Genomic DNA, 16,954 nt, shown 5'->3' on the forward strand with positions numbered 1-16,954 from the left:
ACACGAAGTTCAACTTTTCTAGTCCTTTCCACAGTGACGTAATCCATGATAGCCACTATAAGTCTTTCCTTATTAAAGCAAAAGGATTTGAATAACTTTAGTCTGTTTAATAATTACATTCTGAGATCTTGATAGCTTTGTTTGTAAACTATTCTGAATGTCAAGTTGGGAGGCAATATTTTGTAACATGTGTTATCAAGAAAATATTTTGTAACATGTGTTATCAAGAAAAATATTATTTTCACAGTAGACTTTGGCTTAGGTATGGTTTAAAAATTACTCTTGTGAAGAGCTGCAAAGCGTATATATAGATTCCTCTAGCTTAGTAATTCTAGGATTACACTGCCACTGAGCTAGGATTGACATCAAGGACCATCCTTGTTCTGTGCCTTGTGTAAAGTTAGTGTTTAGTAAATACTTTTTGATTGACTTGAAGAAAGATGCCATTCCAGAAGCAGTCAAGTGTTCTTCATAAATTCAAGGGGATCCTCTATTCTACTATGTGTTCAGAAGAACTTCTAAATTCCCTGGATTTTTTCAATGCAAGAGAAGATGATGTGTTTCTGGTGTCCTACCCAAAATCAGGTAAAATTTATTTTAATGTATTTTAAATGTATAAACACATTTTTTAAATATGTGAAATGTAAGAAATAAGAAGAAATATAATAATATTTTTATAAAGCATTTATTTTTCAGAATTGTTTCATAGGACATTTAAGTATCCTAAATGCTTACTTTATTTTATTTATTTATTTTATTAAATGTCTATTTGTTTATTTTTGAGGAGAGAGGGAAAGAGAGAGAGAGAGAACAAGCAGGGGAGGAGTGGAAAGAGAGGGAGACACAGGATCTGAAGCAGGCTCCAGGCTCTGCACAGGGCTTGAACCCACAAACTGTAAGATCATGACCTGAGCTGAAGTCAGATGTTTAACCAACTGAGTCACCCAAGAGACCCTAAATGCTTATTTTAATGAAAAAGTTTGACATTATAACATTGAGAACTGTGTTTTGAGAAAATTCAACTGGAGGAATTAGAGCTTTTACTATGATCTTGTTTCTATTTGATAAAGCGTACAGATATTGACATATATAATAAGCATAATATCTGTAACATTATAAAGTTCTCTTCATATTTGTACCAGGCATGGTGACAAATAGTATTAGTTCAATTCATATTTAATCATTGATTTATAAATGAATAATTTTTTCTCCTGGGCTAATAAAAACAAATGTAAGTGTTTTTAGTGTTAAATTTTATGCCTTATTCTTCAAAGTTTATTTCCACATATTACACACATGAAAGAAAGGACCATTATGAATAATGTCATCCTGGGAATAGTCAAAATTAATTCGATATTATTTTTAATGTTGAGAGGTGACCAGGATATATAATATCCAACTGCTAGCTGTGATTTCCAGACATGTGCAGAGGGGCATACACCTGCTGGCATGGGTCAGCAACTATGAGCTTAAACCTTTTCCAATTATGTTTGCATTTAGTTCACGTACCTGACTCTGTCAGGCCCAAGAGGCCCTCACAGAGTTCACATAGGGCCAGATCTTCCAGATAAACATTGTTTTTATGTTTATTCCAGATAAACATAAATCACATACATAACTCTTTTATTGGAAAATACTGCTGCAAATGGAAATTAAATGATTGCCTCCAGAAAATCTCAGTATTCTATGCAGCAGGTCACTCTGTGAATAAATATACCTTACCCTAAGTTGATATGTTAGTTCAGAAAGTAATTTATGAGACTTTTAAAGTTCTTTGAGCAAGTGGCTAGTTTATACTCTGTATAAACAACCATACATAAAGCTTCCACTGTACGTGTTGGTGCCTGTAAATGGGCATCATTCACCAGGTCCGGAGGTCTCTTCGGCAGCACAAAACTGTATTCTCTCTCCTTCGCCAGAATATATCAATACACTTTTTGAAAATGATAGAAATATCATTACTATATTAGTCATGTTTATATGAATATTATAAATATTTGACCTATTAACATTATAATCTAAAATAGTCTTTAATTTAAAACATATCGTGCAAATGAGAACCATGTTTAAGTTCTAAATATTTATTCGACTATAGATTAGTTAATGTTGTAACAAATTTGGAGCTGGAATTACAGTGGGATAAGTGGACACTGGCTTGATTTAAACTTTTTAGAAACATTGGTTTCAAATTAGCTAAGCATCCTCCCTACCAAACTTCTACTTCTGGGCTCCAGCTTACTGTTGTCCACAATGTTGGAGCACATCCATATTTGCTTCACATAAACATAAAGTGATATTCCTTCTAGACTTCATGGTAGCATAGGATTGTGTCTTTATGATATTTGAATATAGCATTTGCTCCTTGTTCAAATGCTTTGTCTACACCACTACTCTGTGTTTGCACACAAACAAAAATAAGATCCAGTGTCTATCTTCCAGGGGGGGAGTGGGGGAGATGGACATGAATATAAGCAATGACATTTCTACTCTGGTAAGTGCTACTTTGGAGGGACAGAGAGAGTAAACAATTGTGCCAGGGGAGCAGGGACTCAGAAGACAGTATATAAAACAGCAAGATGCATGAGCTTGCAGGACCAGTAGGAACTGTATATGGAAAGACCTGTGTATTTGCAAATTGGAGAAGGCGCTAGAGGTAGGGTAGCATGGAAGAGTATTTCAAGCTGAGGAAATGGCTTATGCAGTTTTAAGGTCTCTTCGTGCTCTTTAAAGTGTGATTCTTCCTGAAAAGTGAATTATCGTCTCAAGCGTTCAAACAGGTTTCAGTGAGTGTCAAGAAACAATAATAACTATTTATAGGAAAATTAATGCACTCATAGCTCTTATAAAATCATGCTAATTTTCTATATTTATTTCATCAAGAGTATCACTTAATTTAAAAATGCATTTTGTTTTATTTTTGTGTGAAGGTACTCACTGGGTTGCAGAGGTCATTGAGAACATTCCCAATGTTAGCATGAGTCTAACATCTCCTATTGAGTTGGGAGACATTTCTAAATTTGAAGAGCTAAACATGTATTGTAAGAGAAGAGTTATTCCAACACATTTGAGCTACAACATGCTACCTATGAATATCAAACAAAAACAATGCAAGGTAAGATCAGTGGGTAAGGGCAAAGGCTTGAGAGTACCATAGAATTGGGCTTGGCTTCTTGATCTGTCACTTTCATCCCGAATGGGAAGTGAGAGTCTCTGTTTGCACCTGGTTTCCCAAGATGATTACCTGTCCTCTGTTGCCACCTCCCTAGCCTTGAGAGCTTAGGGTTGATGCTGACTTTCCGTGCTCCTGCAGGGTCTGTCAGATAGTCAATTTTTCTTGCCATGTTTCTCTACTCTCAATCTTACTTAGACTCCTATGTTTTGTTCCTTATCTTTGTCTCCCCCCTTTTTTTGTTTCCAATCTCTCTTACATGAAATTTATGCTTTTAGTTCATATCATGATATTAATTAATATTTACTTTTTTTCAGAGAACTATTCTACCTTCCCTTCATATCTTTTAGCCACCCCCTAATATTTCTTAGAATATTGTGTATTTATTGAGTATAACTGACATATAACATTGTATTAGTTTCAGATGTACCACTTAATGACCTGATATTACTACATATTGTGAAATCATTGCCACAATAATTCTACTTAACATGTGTCACTACACATAATTACAGAATACATTCTTTTTTAAAAATATTTTTTAATGTTTAATTATTTTTGAGAGAGAGACAGAGCATGAGTGGGGGAGGGGAAGAGAGAGAGGGAGACACAGAATCCACAGCAGGCTCCAGGCTCTGAACTGTCAGCAAAGAACCTGACACAGGGCTCCAACCCTCGAACCAAGAGATCATGACCTGAGCTGAAGTCAGATACTTAACTGACTGAGCCACCCAAGTGACCCCAGAATACATTATTTTAAAATATGTATTATGTATTAATAGCTTGCATGCCTTTCCCACTGATAATACTGACATGTAACTTTGGGTATTCTCCAAAGACCCTAAAATACTCTTCTCTCTACCAAAACAAACAAACAAAAAATTCCAACCGGATGGCTAAGGCTTAAGATTCTGCCACTTTATCTCTTTTTGTTAAGGCAGCGAATGGATTTTTAAACTGCTTTCACAGCCTTGGGTTTCTGTGAATCTGCTCAGGATGCAGAGAGCAATTAAAGAAAGCCTGAAGTGTTGAGTTACTCCTCAATTATCTCTTGAGATGAAGAGAGGATAATGGGGGCAAAGGGGAGGTAAAGGTGGCTTTTCATCTCTGTGCACGGTGGCCTTTGCACATCTCTCATGTAAAGAGGAGCAGGTGTTCTTCATGTGGATCTTACACGACACCTGGACTATGAACACATTACAGAAAGAAAGATAGCTACATAATACCTGGACTATGGACACAGTACAGAAAGATAGCTACATTCAGCATAACTCAGTAAACACTTCATAACCTACATAAAATGTATACACCTGATTATGAATTTAAGAGCAAGTGGGACATCTGATACTCATGACCATGATCGAAGATAGTCCTATTATAGCCAGTGTCTCGCACTGGTTTCCTGAGGTTTTTCAGAAGCTCTTACTGCACTCTGTATGTCCCTATTATATCTTTCATAACACTGCATTCCTTCACCTCACTGCAAGTTTTGAGAAAGCTGGTAGTATTTCTGTCTTACTAGTCATATTTCTCAGACCTTGAACTTTCCACTCCGCCTGGTCTACTGGAGGTACCAAACAAATATTTATTAAATTGAATTAGATTGCAGTTGCAGCATTTCTGTCAATTAGGAGGGTAGCTCAGATTCCTTACTCTGTGGGGGATTAAATTGTAGAAATATGCAATTCCAAAACATCCTTCTTCTTATAAATAAGAATAGACAATTTATAAGAAATCTTAGCGTATTTAAGTCATGTTACAAAACTACTAAAAATTTTTTCTGTTAGAAGTTTTTTATATTAAAAAAGTAATCTTGTCCTACAAATTAATAGAGGGTTTCTTATGTCCGTTGCTAAAAAGATAAGGCCACATGTAGCACATAAATTGGGAAAGTGTGGTCGGTGGCTGGCAGCACCAATGTCATCTGGGAGCTTGTTAGAAATGCAGAATGCCGGGTCTCATCCTGGATCTGCTTTTTCGCAAGATTCCCAGATGATTCGTACACACATTAAGTTAGAAACACTGGCCTGAATCTATGTTTAAAAATCTGAGTAAACTAGCAAAAAATTGTGGTTTGTACAGGTAGATTTGGTTGCTTTCATTTAGAAAATGCTTTGTTTTGGGGCTATTCCATCTAAAAATAAACTAATTTGTTTTAACAGATTATCTACATTGTCAGGAATCCAAAGGATACAGCCGTTTCTTTATTCCACTACTACAGAGATAATCCCAATCTCCCTGGCATTGAAACCTGGGCTGGATTTCTAGAGCTTTTCCTAAGAGGAGATGGTAAATATAACAATGATTTTCTATTCATAATATACAGTTCCACTCAACACAAAAGCATTTTCCAAAAGTTTAAATGGACCCTAATGGCCTGCTTTCAGAAATACACTTGAATAGATAATTCTTTTGCTTCTAAGCCATTCTTTCTCACTTTGCTTCCTCAGTCTTTGTTATCACCCACGGGTGGTACGTATTTGCAATTACTTATTGAGCTGGTTGAAATGTTTTAAAAACAGATTAATTCTGATCAAGTATCACTCTTTTTGCATATACCGTCAGTCTTGTCAGTGAAATAATTATGCATTAATTGGAGTTGCTGAAGCCTAGACATGCAGTCTGAAACATGCCTTATGTATACCCACATGGAAAATAAGACAACACAAATAGGGGCGCCAGGGTGGCTTGGGGACTCTGACTCTTGATTTTGGCTCAGGTCATGATCTCAGGGTCGCGGGAATGAGCCCTGCATCGAGCCCAATGTCAGGCTCCATGCTGAATGTGGAGCCTACTTAAGATTCTCTCTCAGTCTCCCTGTGCCCTCTCCCCCTCTTGCGCTCTATCCAAAAAAAAAAAAAAAAAAAAAAAAAAAAAAAAAAAAAAAAAAAAAAAATCCAAAACAACAGAAGCAACACGCAAAAAATCCTAAACTCCCCCTTCCCCGCAAAAGGGAAAAAACATTCCCCAAATAAAACAAATGAATTAGCCATCTTGATACTTGTCTTTATAAAGATGAACAGGAAGCAATTTCTCCTGAAAATACTACAATGATACGTCATTTGATTGAGCTGTGCAGCGCATGTCGGTTCTGCGACCATGAATGACCTTTGAATTTATTCCTTTTTCCCTGACTCATTGGTGCCTGGAGCACTTACACACACGCACGCACGCATGCGCTCACACACATTAGTTTCTAAGCCTGAATTCCGAAACCTTTCATTAAACCAAAATAATATACCAAGACAGTGCAGAATGTAGAAGAGGCATGATTTAGAAACGGTGTGTGCCCACAGGGTCTTATCTCTCTAGGGGGTTGGAGGTAAATCTTCTTAATTGTTAGTTTCACTATTTCACTTGCAAATTGTTAAGCATTTACTTGTTAATTTAAGGGAGTCCACAGAAAGTATAACCTTAACATGAGGGCTTAGGGAACTCACTAGCAACAGAGTGTAACACTCCTTTTGCTGTATTCTCTATGGAAGAATATGCTATGCTCACAATATTTCAGCTCCTCTTTTGCAAACATTTAGTAGAATCATAAAGTTTTGGGAATGACAGGTCTATTAAAGGTCATTTGATTGAAACACCCACCTGATGTTTGAATCACCTTTGTAGTATCCCCAAGAATATTGCAGGCTAAACTTGAACTTCTTAACTTGGACAACGGGTTCACACCCCCAGCTCCTGCCCCCAAACAACACACTCCATCTCAATACTGTTAACAATTTTTAAAAATCTTACTACGTGATCTAGACACTTAGCTAAGTGCGGTGCAACACGATTTCATATCATCCTCACAAGGACACAGGAGCTAGATGTGACCTTCATTTTATAGGTGAGGAAAGTACAGATGTTGGGAGGCCAGATAACTTGTCCAGATCCATATCTACTAAGGAGCAGAGCCCAGATTTAAATTCAGGTGTCAGCTCCAAAATCTTTGCTCTTAGCGCTGTGGCATAACTCATCAAGCAAGAAAGCTGTTGCCCTCATCATTAATTCTTCTTCCACATGATAGCCTTTTAAATATTTGAAGATAGTTAGCTTGCCTCACTCTGCCTCAATTCCATTTTTGGAATAAGCAGAGTTTAAATACATAAATTATTTAAAAAAAAAACAGATCTTGAGTCTGCTTTTTCTCAAGAAAAGAAAAGCCATGTTTGTCTCCATTTATTATGAACTGGGGCTCACTACGTCTCTCACTGCTGCATGAGCTCTAATATGGCCACATCTCTATTGTTTTGCAGCACCTAGAAGACAAAAAGCATCCTCTGGGTATGGCCTCACTAGGGCAGGGAAAAGCAGGCCTATTAGTGCTCCTGTTGTAGAGATTATTTTTCTGTGAGTGTAGCCACAAAGAGGGCAATCCCATCCATATGCAAGGAAGCAAACTAGCTGTCATAGGGCATCTACCTTTGCTATAACATTATCCAGAGTCATAGCTGAGTACACTGGGAAGGGCAGTGCAGATGGAAAAAAGGTTCCAGATGATTCTTTTATGCCTTATTAGATATGTTAATAGATTTTTAAGATTTTTAATTGCAAAGGGATCTGCCATGTAAGTATTATACAATCGGATAATCTAGCCTGGGCAAATCCTGTTGACACTTGGGGATAGTCACTGAATCACTAAAGCTTTTATTTATTTACTTGGGTGGGAAGAGTAGCCTCACTTTTTACTATTTATAAGATAAGGTTGTCTGTTTTTCTGTTAAATATATGTGACTGTATTTCAGGAATTTTCTTCAGGGACTTTAAAAAAATGTTTATTTGTTTATTTAAAGAGAGAGAGAAGAGCAAGCAGGGAGGGACAGAGAGAAAGAGGGAGAGAAAGAATCCCAAGCAGGCTCTGCATTGTCAGTGCAGATCCAGACATGGGGCTTGATCTCACAAACCATGAGATCATAAACTGAACCAAAATTAAGAGACTGGATGCTGAATGCCTAAGGACAGGAGGTGGTATAATTCTGTAATTAAGTGGAGGATGTGGAGAAAAACATTTCCCATAAAAGAAATACTTTACATCTCTGTTTCAGAAGTTATTTTTTCTTTAGGGCCATAGGTCTGGATAATAAGGATTCTGATTAAAGAATTAATGAAAAGTGTAATTCTCTATATTAGTAAGGAAGGCATGACAGCTTACTTCTTTAAGACAATTTTGGCTGGCTTAAGTCTTTCTGGAACAAGATGGAGTATAAATTAATTAGTTAATAATAGCATAGCTGCTCTCAAACAATGATCAGGCTATGATCCAACAGATTATTCTTCAATCTATTTGGCGTATGTTGGAATGCATTTCCTGCTGAAAAGCCATAATGGGCCAAGTCAATTACACATAACCACCAGATGTGACACCAGGCCTCTTTTCCTGTCCAGCCTGCAAGTCACACAAGCCTAGGTTCCCCCTGACAGCATTGAGGGCTTCCATAGCATCAGCAACTCTAGGTGGTGATATCATCCACCAGGGCTGGGATGGGCTGCAGCTGCTGAGAGGAGGCGGTGAGGCAGGTTGAGTCTGTGAGTGTAGTCTGGGGTACTAGAAACTAGTTAACTTCTTATATTTGAATAAGAGAAGAATCAATCTTATCCCACCATGTGTTTCTTCCTGGGTAAATGTTGGCCATCCTTAGAAGATAAACTCCTTGGGGCACCTGGGGGTCTCAGTAGGTTGAGCATCTGACTCTTGATCTCACCTCAGGGTCTTGACCTCAGGTCGTGAGTTCAAGCCCCACCTTGGGCCTTGGACTCTGCACTGGGTATAAAGCCTACTTTATAGAAGAAGAAAAAGAAGAAGAAGAAGGGAAAGGGGAAGGGGAAGGGAAGGGGGGGGGAGGGGGAGGGAGAAGAGGAGAAGAAAAGAAAACTCCTTAAAACTGATATGGTAATTTGAGTAATTCTAAGATCAAGTATTGCTCAAGTCCCTGAAATAGCAGTGAGAATGCTGAGAACTGATGTATCAGGACAGTCCTTCTAAACACCCATTCTTATTGTACAGCCTTCTGGGCCAATGGGGTAGAAAACTGGGCTGACACTGTAATGACACCATTGCAGTCCCAGAAGTTCTTGTTTTAAGAATGCCTCATGGTTATTTTCTTGCCCTTAACTTCCTTGGGAACGGAGGCCATGAAAAATTGCAGTAGTTTGGAGTTAATCAGACTTCAATTTATGCAAAACTTTAATGTTCAAAATGTATATACTGCAATATCTGGCAGACACTAATGGCTTAATAAATCCTTATTAAATGAATCAATAGTCATCAGATCTTCAGAAAATTGCTAGTAGAGTGGCTCTTTTATAATTTGGGCATTAACTAGTGTTAAATCTTTGGATAATAAGGATGCATGGAAAGATGTATATGTAGTATTTTAGGTTACAATGTTTCACACTTTAGATTGTCAAGCTAGTCAACTTTCTGTGGTGACAACAAGGTGCTCACGTTTTGTTTTTTATCATCACTGCTTCTGATCATTTATTTTGCATGGTAATATTTTAGTCTCAAGCCCTGGAGATATTTTTAGGACTGTAAAATTAGCAAAGCAGTCAAGAGATAGTATCAACTACTGATAAATCCCTAACACTGTATTTTTCAGCCTTAAACTCAGATGAGTGAATAGAACTCTTTTCTCCCTCCCCCTTTTTTTGAGGAAGTGTATAAACGTTTTATGCTAAGAACTTATAAAAAGCCTGTGACATTACAGGAATAAAATAATAAATTCTCAATGTTTCTTTATTTTTCCCAAGATCCAAAGTAGTTATCAGAACACAATTATTGGGAAAATGTGTATTTCTGCATTTCTGCTGTCATTTTTTCTGATTATAAAAAGATGTTTACCAAAAATAAGAAAAAACACCGCAACCGTATTAAAAGATATAGCAACCCAGCTTAATTTCACAATATTGTATTTAGTTGAAATAGTATTTTTTTTTAATTTGAGCTCTTCTAAGGAAAACTTTTTAAAAAATATTTAAGATCTTATTTAATTTTTAATTATTGAGTTAATGTTATTAAACCTAATTGTAAGTTTCTTCATAGATAATGAATGACACATTGTTACTGAAGAAGACATGGTATTAACATATACAACTAGCTTTTTTTTCATTTTAAATCCAGTGTAGTTTACATACAACATTATATTAGATTCAGATGTACAATAGAGTGATTCAACAATTTTTTTAACATGTATTTATTTTGAGAGAGAGAGAGTATGTGTGTGCACAAGGTAGGGAAGGGCAAAGAGAGAAAGAGAGAGAATCCCAAGGAGGCTCCACACTGTCAGTACAGAGCCCAACGTGGGGCTCTATCCCACAAATCAAATTGTTAGATCATGACCTTAACCGAAATCAAGAGCTGGTCGCTCAACAAACTGAGCCACCCAGGTGCCCCCATTCAACAATTCTTCTTCTTTTTTTTTTTTTTTAATGTTTATTTGTGTGTGTGAGAGAGAGACAGAGACAGAGGGAGACAGAGTGCAAGCAGGGGAGGGGCAGAGAGAGAGGGAGACACAGAATCAGAAGCAGGCTCCAGGCTCTGAGCTGTCAGCACAGAGCCTCACGCAGGGCTCAAACTCATGAACTGTGAGGTCATGACCTGAGCCAAAGTCAAATGCTTAACCGACTGAGCCACCCAGGCGACCACTGTTCAAAAATTCTTAAGTAAAATTCTTTCACCTGAAAGTTTGATACCTGTGTGCCTTACTTTGCATACTTTGCTGAAATGGGAAGACCCTGGGACACCAAGTCACGATGCTTAATATTAACACAATTCACTTTTTTTTTTCTAGTTGTATATGGATCCTGGTTTGATCATGTTTTAAGCTGGGAAGAACACAAAAATGACAAAAACATTCTAATTATATTCTATGAAGAAATGAAGAAAGTAAGTCCTTTCTAATATTTCAACAATCAAAATTTAAGTCAAGTAAAGTTAAAACAGGAAATCAGTAAATTCTGTTTTCAGCTTTCAGGGAATTAATTTGGTGTTTTGATGAGTTACACTTTCTAAAAAACTTTTTTTTTCGTATTGCTCAGGATCTTTCTAAAAGCATAAAGAAAATAATTAATTTCCTTGGTATAAATGTGAGTGACAGTGAAATTAATAAGATTACTCGGAAAACATCATTCAGTGAAATGAAAAATAATGCAGCCAAAGAAAACTGTGATCCAAATCATACCATCTGTGCCCTCACAACTAATAGGAACCTGGTGTTTAGGAAAGGTAAGTCATAACGGGATGTGGTGCTTTGCCTGGGCTTATATTTGGAAGTAGTCCCATTTTACCATTTTAAAAAAACCTCTCATTTCACCATCGTGCACCCTATCTCTTGCACAATGGATTTGTGCATCGTTATCCCTCAGTGAACACTTATTAAATGAAGTTCTCAAATTGCATTATTTCTAGACATTGAGATTTCCATGCCCAGTTAGGAACCAGTTGAGAGAGACACAGGTGTCAAACAGATGGAAATAATAAAGTTGCTTGAAGAATGTTCCTCAGGTCTGCAGCCTAGTGCATTTGTTAACAACTTATCCTAAGTTTTGCAAACATGCTTGCTTAGTCACAATCAAATGCAGTTCTGTCCTTGCACTGAAGCAGCCCATTTAGTGCATGGTAGAGAGCAGTATGTGACACATGTTTTCTTCAGAAGAGAGAAGGGAGCTAATGAGTTTTGACAGTGCATTTTTCCAAACTCACCAAATAATTTACCCTGCACCAGTCAGGGGTGTACAGAGAAGCTGGAAGTGTTATCTAAGGACATTCCCCTGCATGAAAACCCAAAGAGAAGGAAATGAATCTTCTCCACTAATTCCTAACATTTAACTTAAAAGTAGTTTGGGTACATCTGGATATAGAATTGTTTGGAAATCCATGTGAGTTTTTAAAAAATATTTTCTAATGTTTACTTATTTTTTTGAGAGAGAGAGAGCAGGGGCAGGGGAGGGGCAGAGAGAGAGAGAGAGGGAGAACTCACAGTGGGCTCCACTCTCGCTGTTAGCACAGAGCCTGGTGCAGGGCTTGAACTCGGAACTGTGAGATCATGACCTGAGCCAAAGTCAGACACTTACCCAACTGAACCACCCAGGTGGACATGAAATCCATGTGAGTTTTAATCCAGATATGGGAGAAAAATGTTTTAACATTTTTCAAAATTTTCATAACTTATAATGGCAAAATTTTCTGTGTTTAGGTACTCAGATTTCCTACTAGAAAACACAAAGGTGTGTTTTCCATTTTCTGGTTCATCTGAACTTAATTCATTCTAAAGCAAATATTTGCTAACTCACATGGACCAGTATTGCCTTAAGTTTGCAAATTACTTTTGTCTTTTTTGGTGATTCATTTTTTATTTTCTTATAGTTACAAAACCAGGGCTGAGAGGGAGGAGAGAACTTAATTCAGCAAATATTTATTAATAAGTATTTTGTAAGTGCTAAGATTCAAAAATTGAATAAAATAGTCTTGTCCTTCAGAAAATCATAATCTAGACAGTAATACAAGGTTATAACAGCTATACCAGTAGTATAAACAAATATGAATAGCAACATGAGTAGGGGAGAGAGAATTTTTTCCTAGCAGAGTAGGTGAGGAGATGACATTGGATTGGGGACTGGAATCATGAGCAAAAATTTGCCAGGAAAATAACAGAGAAGAAATGCATTCCAGCAAGAGCTAGCAGCAAGAAGGATATCTCAGAACCACTATGGAATTGCATTGTATTTTCTAGAAAAAGCAGGTAGTCTTCTGTGAAGAGTGATATATGATGTGTGGAGCAGAATGAGGGAGATAAAGATTGGGGCCAGAGAACGAAAGCTCTGATGGACATTATGAGGGGGTCCTTTACCCCCACCCCATTCCTGTCTATTTGCTGTTTTAAGAAGGGACCTGAAAATAATAGAGTCAGGTGGAAAGTTGATTAGAAGAGGGTGAAACCAGAGGCAGAAAGTCCAGTAAGAGGTTATTGTAATAATCCAGGTACAAAACACTGAGGGGCATAATTTGGCTAGTGGCAATGAGCCACGGTCAGATGGATCTTAACTCAGAAGTCAGTTTAGGAGCCATCAGCAGTTTGTGGAATTAGGTAAAATTATTCGGGGTGATTGGAAAGGATTGTGGAGAAAGGGTTAGAAGGGGGAGCCCTAGGGACGCTAACATCAATAGGAATGAAACAGCCCAAGACAAGCCAAGAAAGGAAATCAGCTAGAATTCCAAAGAAAGCCAGGATCAAACATGGCTGTTTGTTTATCATTCATGAATTCTGAGAGTGTCTTCCATAGTGGTGTCAGTGGAAGCCAGATTAAGGGAATTGAAGAGATGAGAACGAAAGGAAGCAGCAAATAAGGACCACTCTTCCAAGAAGTTTGAAAATGGAGGACAAGAGCAAGATGATATGGGAGGGTCAAGAAAAAGATTAGGAGGCTTGGGAGAGAGAAGATAAAGGGAAGACAAAGAATTTAGAAAAGGATGTGCGAAGGAAGGTGAAACAAGCAGAGATGAGAGAAAGAGAGATTGGGATGGATTATAATACAGAGAATGATGAGAAATGAGGAAGTTTTGATGCTCAGTGGAACCCAGTGGAGACCAATTAAGATGAAATAGGTGAAGGCAATTAAGAGTACACTTAATCGTCATGAACACTGAATAATGTATAGAGTTGTTGACTCAATACACTCTACACCAGAAGTCACTATCACATTGTATGTTAAGTGTACTTGAATTTAAAAGAGAGAGAGAGAGAGAGAGAGAGAGAGAGCAATTACGCGGACCTGTGGTATGTTAGCACAGTTACCGCTTCAGAGGTGCACAGGACAGGGAAAGAAGTGACATCATGTCCACTTTGTCGCTTTTATGTTTCAACTAAGTTTAAGCGAGACATTTCTTGGCTTGCTGTCGTAAAACCTAGGTTATTTATATATTTTAATCTTCTTTTCTTTTTAAGAAATAACTTTTTAGGGGCGCCTGGGTGGCGCAGTCGGTTGAGCGTCCGACTTCAGCCAGGTCACGATCTCACGGTCCGGGAGATCGAGCCCCGCGTCGGGCTCTGGGCTGATGGCTCGGAGCCTGGAGCCTGTTTCCGATTCTGTGTCTCCCTCTCTCTCTGCCCCTCCCCCGTTCATGCTCTATCTCTCTCTGTCCCAAAATAAATAAAAACGTTGAAAAAAATTAAAAAAAAAAAAGAAATAACTTTTTAAACTGTAAATATTAACATACAACCATTACTGTGGAAATTAAAAGCAACACATAACAAATGAAGAAAAGAATAACCCCCATCTTCTTATCACCAAGAAATGAAATCATTCGTATTTTATTATAAATCTGACAGATTGCTTTTGTGAATGCTGTACATTTACATTGGTTCTTCCCTGATACATTTCCAATTTTTTCCAGGAGCGGTGGGTGATTGGATAAACTACTTTACTTCAAAGCAGAAGAGAGTATTTGATGAACTATTCACAGAAAAAATGAAACACAGTGAACTAGCAAGACATTTTGAAGATTCCTCTTAATATAAATGGAAAATGAAGCCACTTTCCGTTTTATGTGATGCAGTACTTGGGGAATACATAAATATATTTTACCAATGTGAAAAGCAGATATTTCTTTCAGTGAGAAACGGACACTTCATGAATGTGTCAAAGGTTTCATGTATGAGAGACTGTTATTAACATATTTGGTGATAGCAGAGAATTATTAACAAGAGGAAGTTTACAATCTTGGAATGGCTGAATTATATATCTGCTTTCAGGATATTCACAAGGAAAGGAGATTATTTCTATTCAGGGAGAACATATTACTGTGGGTGTTCTATAAACTGCATTAATGTACAACAAAAGTGGAGAGGGATTGTGTAAAATAACAAATGTCTGAGAAGTATTTATTTTCTGCCTATTTGGACATTATGACTTCTAAATAAACATTTTCATTTCAACATTACCTGGTGTCTGTGTAGAAATATTCTCCAGTGTCATAACAATGACAAACATAATCTTACTAAGATGGAATACCTACTAGGTAGATTATATCAAATGATCCCAATCTGGTACATGGTGGAAATGAAGAATGAAAAGATACTCTTTCACATTAAAGTAACACTGGCATGGCATTCCAGTATTTTCTTTATCTTTTATAAAGCCATTTAATTACATAATTTCTTGGGGTGCTGGGTGGCTCAGTCAGCTATACATGTGACTCAATTTCAGCTCGGGTCACGATCTCACAGTTTGTGACATCAAGCCCTGCGCAATGGACTCTGTGCTGACAGTGAGGAGGCTGCTTGGGATTCTCTCTCTCCCTCTATCTCTGCCCCTCCCCATTTGTGCACACACTCTCTCAAAAATAAATAAATAAACTTTAAAAAAGTTTCAAATTACAAATGTCTTATCTTGTAGTTTTGAAAAATATGAAGTGTTTATGATTTTTTCCAGTATTTTGAATATGTATTCTTTCTCCCAGTAGCATTTTTTAAAATATACTTTTATTTTTTGAGACAGAGAGAGAAAGAGTGAAAATGGAGGAGGAACAGAGAGAGTGGGACAGAGAAGTTCAAGCAGGCTCCACACTCAGTGCGGAGCCCAACTTGGGCTTGATCTCATGACCCTGAGATCATGACCTGAGCCAAAATCAAGAGTCAGTTGCTTAGCAGACTGAGCCACCCAGGCATCCTGCTCTCCCAGTAGCATTTTAGGATTAATTCAATCTCTATTTTTGTCTCTCTCCTATGATAGTATTGTTCTGTAGCTTTAGCTTAGAAGACACTGTAATGAAATTTCAGTGAATTTAGTTCATAATTCTTACCTAAATGACAATACATCATTTATGAACATCTACATCATACTGTTTGTATACGTGCCATAATATCTAACTCGAGGCTTGGTGAGAAATCAAAACTGCATATTGTATATGACTCTGAGCTATGAACCCAAAGCGATGGATTGAGTGAGTTAACTCAGACAAACACATTGCTTTTGTACCTCAGTGTATTGTGAATCCTATATTTTAGTAACAAATCTATTGAAGTCTTTTGTATCAGGTTTATCACAATTCAGTAAGCATTAGATAATCATAAATCTCCTACATATACATATTTGTTACAAACAAAATGTATTCCAGAGAGGCAATCAGGTGTGATCTTGGTCAAGGGTTCATCTTCATGCTGGAGTTCAAATCACACGTAACTTTCCCTGTTGTTGATGTGCAGAGAATGACGAAATCATCAAAGCAAGACAAGAAGATCTGATGAGACAGCAAGGGCAGAAGACAATGACTGTGGTGGTAAATGCTCCAAATCCTATGAGGCTATAACATCTTTGCACAAGATTGAAATGATCATTGAGATGGAAAGAACTGACCTAGGACTTCGTTTGATTGTAGTATTTTAGATCTGTAGGGTAACTTCAGGATCGTTGTAATCCAGTTTGGTAGAAAACTGCTTAAAGTCAATCATCTAAGGGAGTAAACAAGAGCCTTAATTCCTGGATTATTATTAATCAGTCAAAATTATTTTTTGAGCATCTTCTATGTTCCAGGCCTTAGACTGTAGGGACACATGATGAACTTGAAAGAGTCCCTTCTCTCAAGATGCTTACATTATATATATAATGTATATATATATATATATTTGTATATATATACATTATATATACATATATATGTATATATACTATATATGTATATACTATGTATATATATACATATATATGTATATATAATGTATTTATATATTATATATATTGCATATTATACATTTATATATAAATAATTTATATGTTATATATTATATATAATGTATA

The 16,954-nt window shown here is 37.0% G+C and overlaps 1 protein-coding gene across 1 annotated transcript; it reads left to right on the forward strand.

The window, feature by feature from the left end:
* Positions 1-321: 321 nt before the first annotated feature.
* On the forward strand, positions 322-15,098 carry LOC121039083 (sulfotransferase 6B1-like). Its single transcript, XM_040489072.1, has 6 exons — positions 322-585; positions 2,928-3,112; positions 5,332-5,458; positions 10,951-11,045; positions 11,198-11,384; positions 14,553-15,098. The coding sequence occupies exons 1-6, from the start codon at positions 441-443 to the stop codon at positions 14,669-14,671; spliced, it is 858 nt and encodes a 285-aa protein (XP_040345006.1). The 5' UTR covers positions 322-440; the 3' UTR covers positions 14,672-15,098.
* Positions 15,099-16,954: the final 1,856 nt, after the last annotated feature.

This window comes from Herpailurus yagouaroundi, unplaced genomic scaffold (assembly GCF_014898765.1).
Source record: "Herpailurus yagouaroundi ecotype Mexico unplaced genomic scaffold, PumYag 166, whole genome shotgun sequence".
Classification (NCBI taxonomy): domain Eukaryota; kingdom Metazoa; phylum Chordata; class Mammalia; order Carnivora; family Felidae; genus Herpailurus; species Herpailurus yagouaroundi.

Coding starts and splice junctions, on each gene's coding strand:
- LOC121039083 (XM_040489072.1), top strand. CDS start 441: ATGCCATTCCAGAAGCAGTCAAGTGTTCTTCATAAATTCAAGGGGATC. Junction 3,113..5,331: donor TCAAACAAAAACAATGCAAG/GTAAGATCAGTG, acceptor TTGTTTTAACAG/ATTATCTACATTGTCAGGAA. Junction 5,459..10,950: donor GCTTTTCCTAAGAGGAGATG/GTAAATATAACA, acceptor TTTTTTTTCTAG/TTGTATATGGATCCTGGTTT.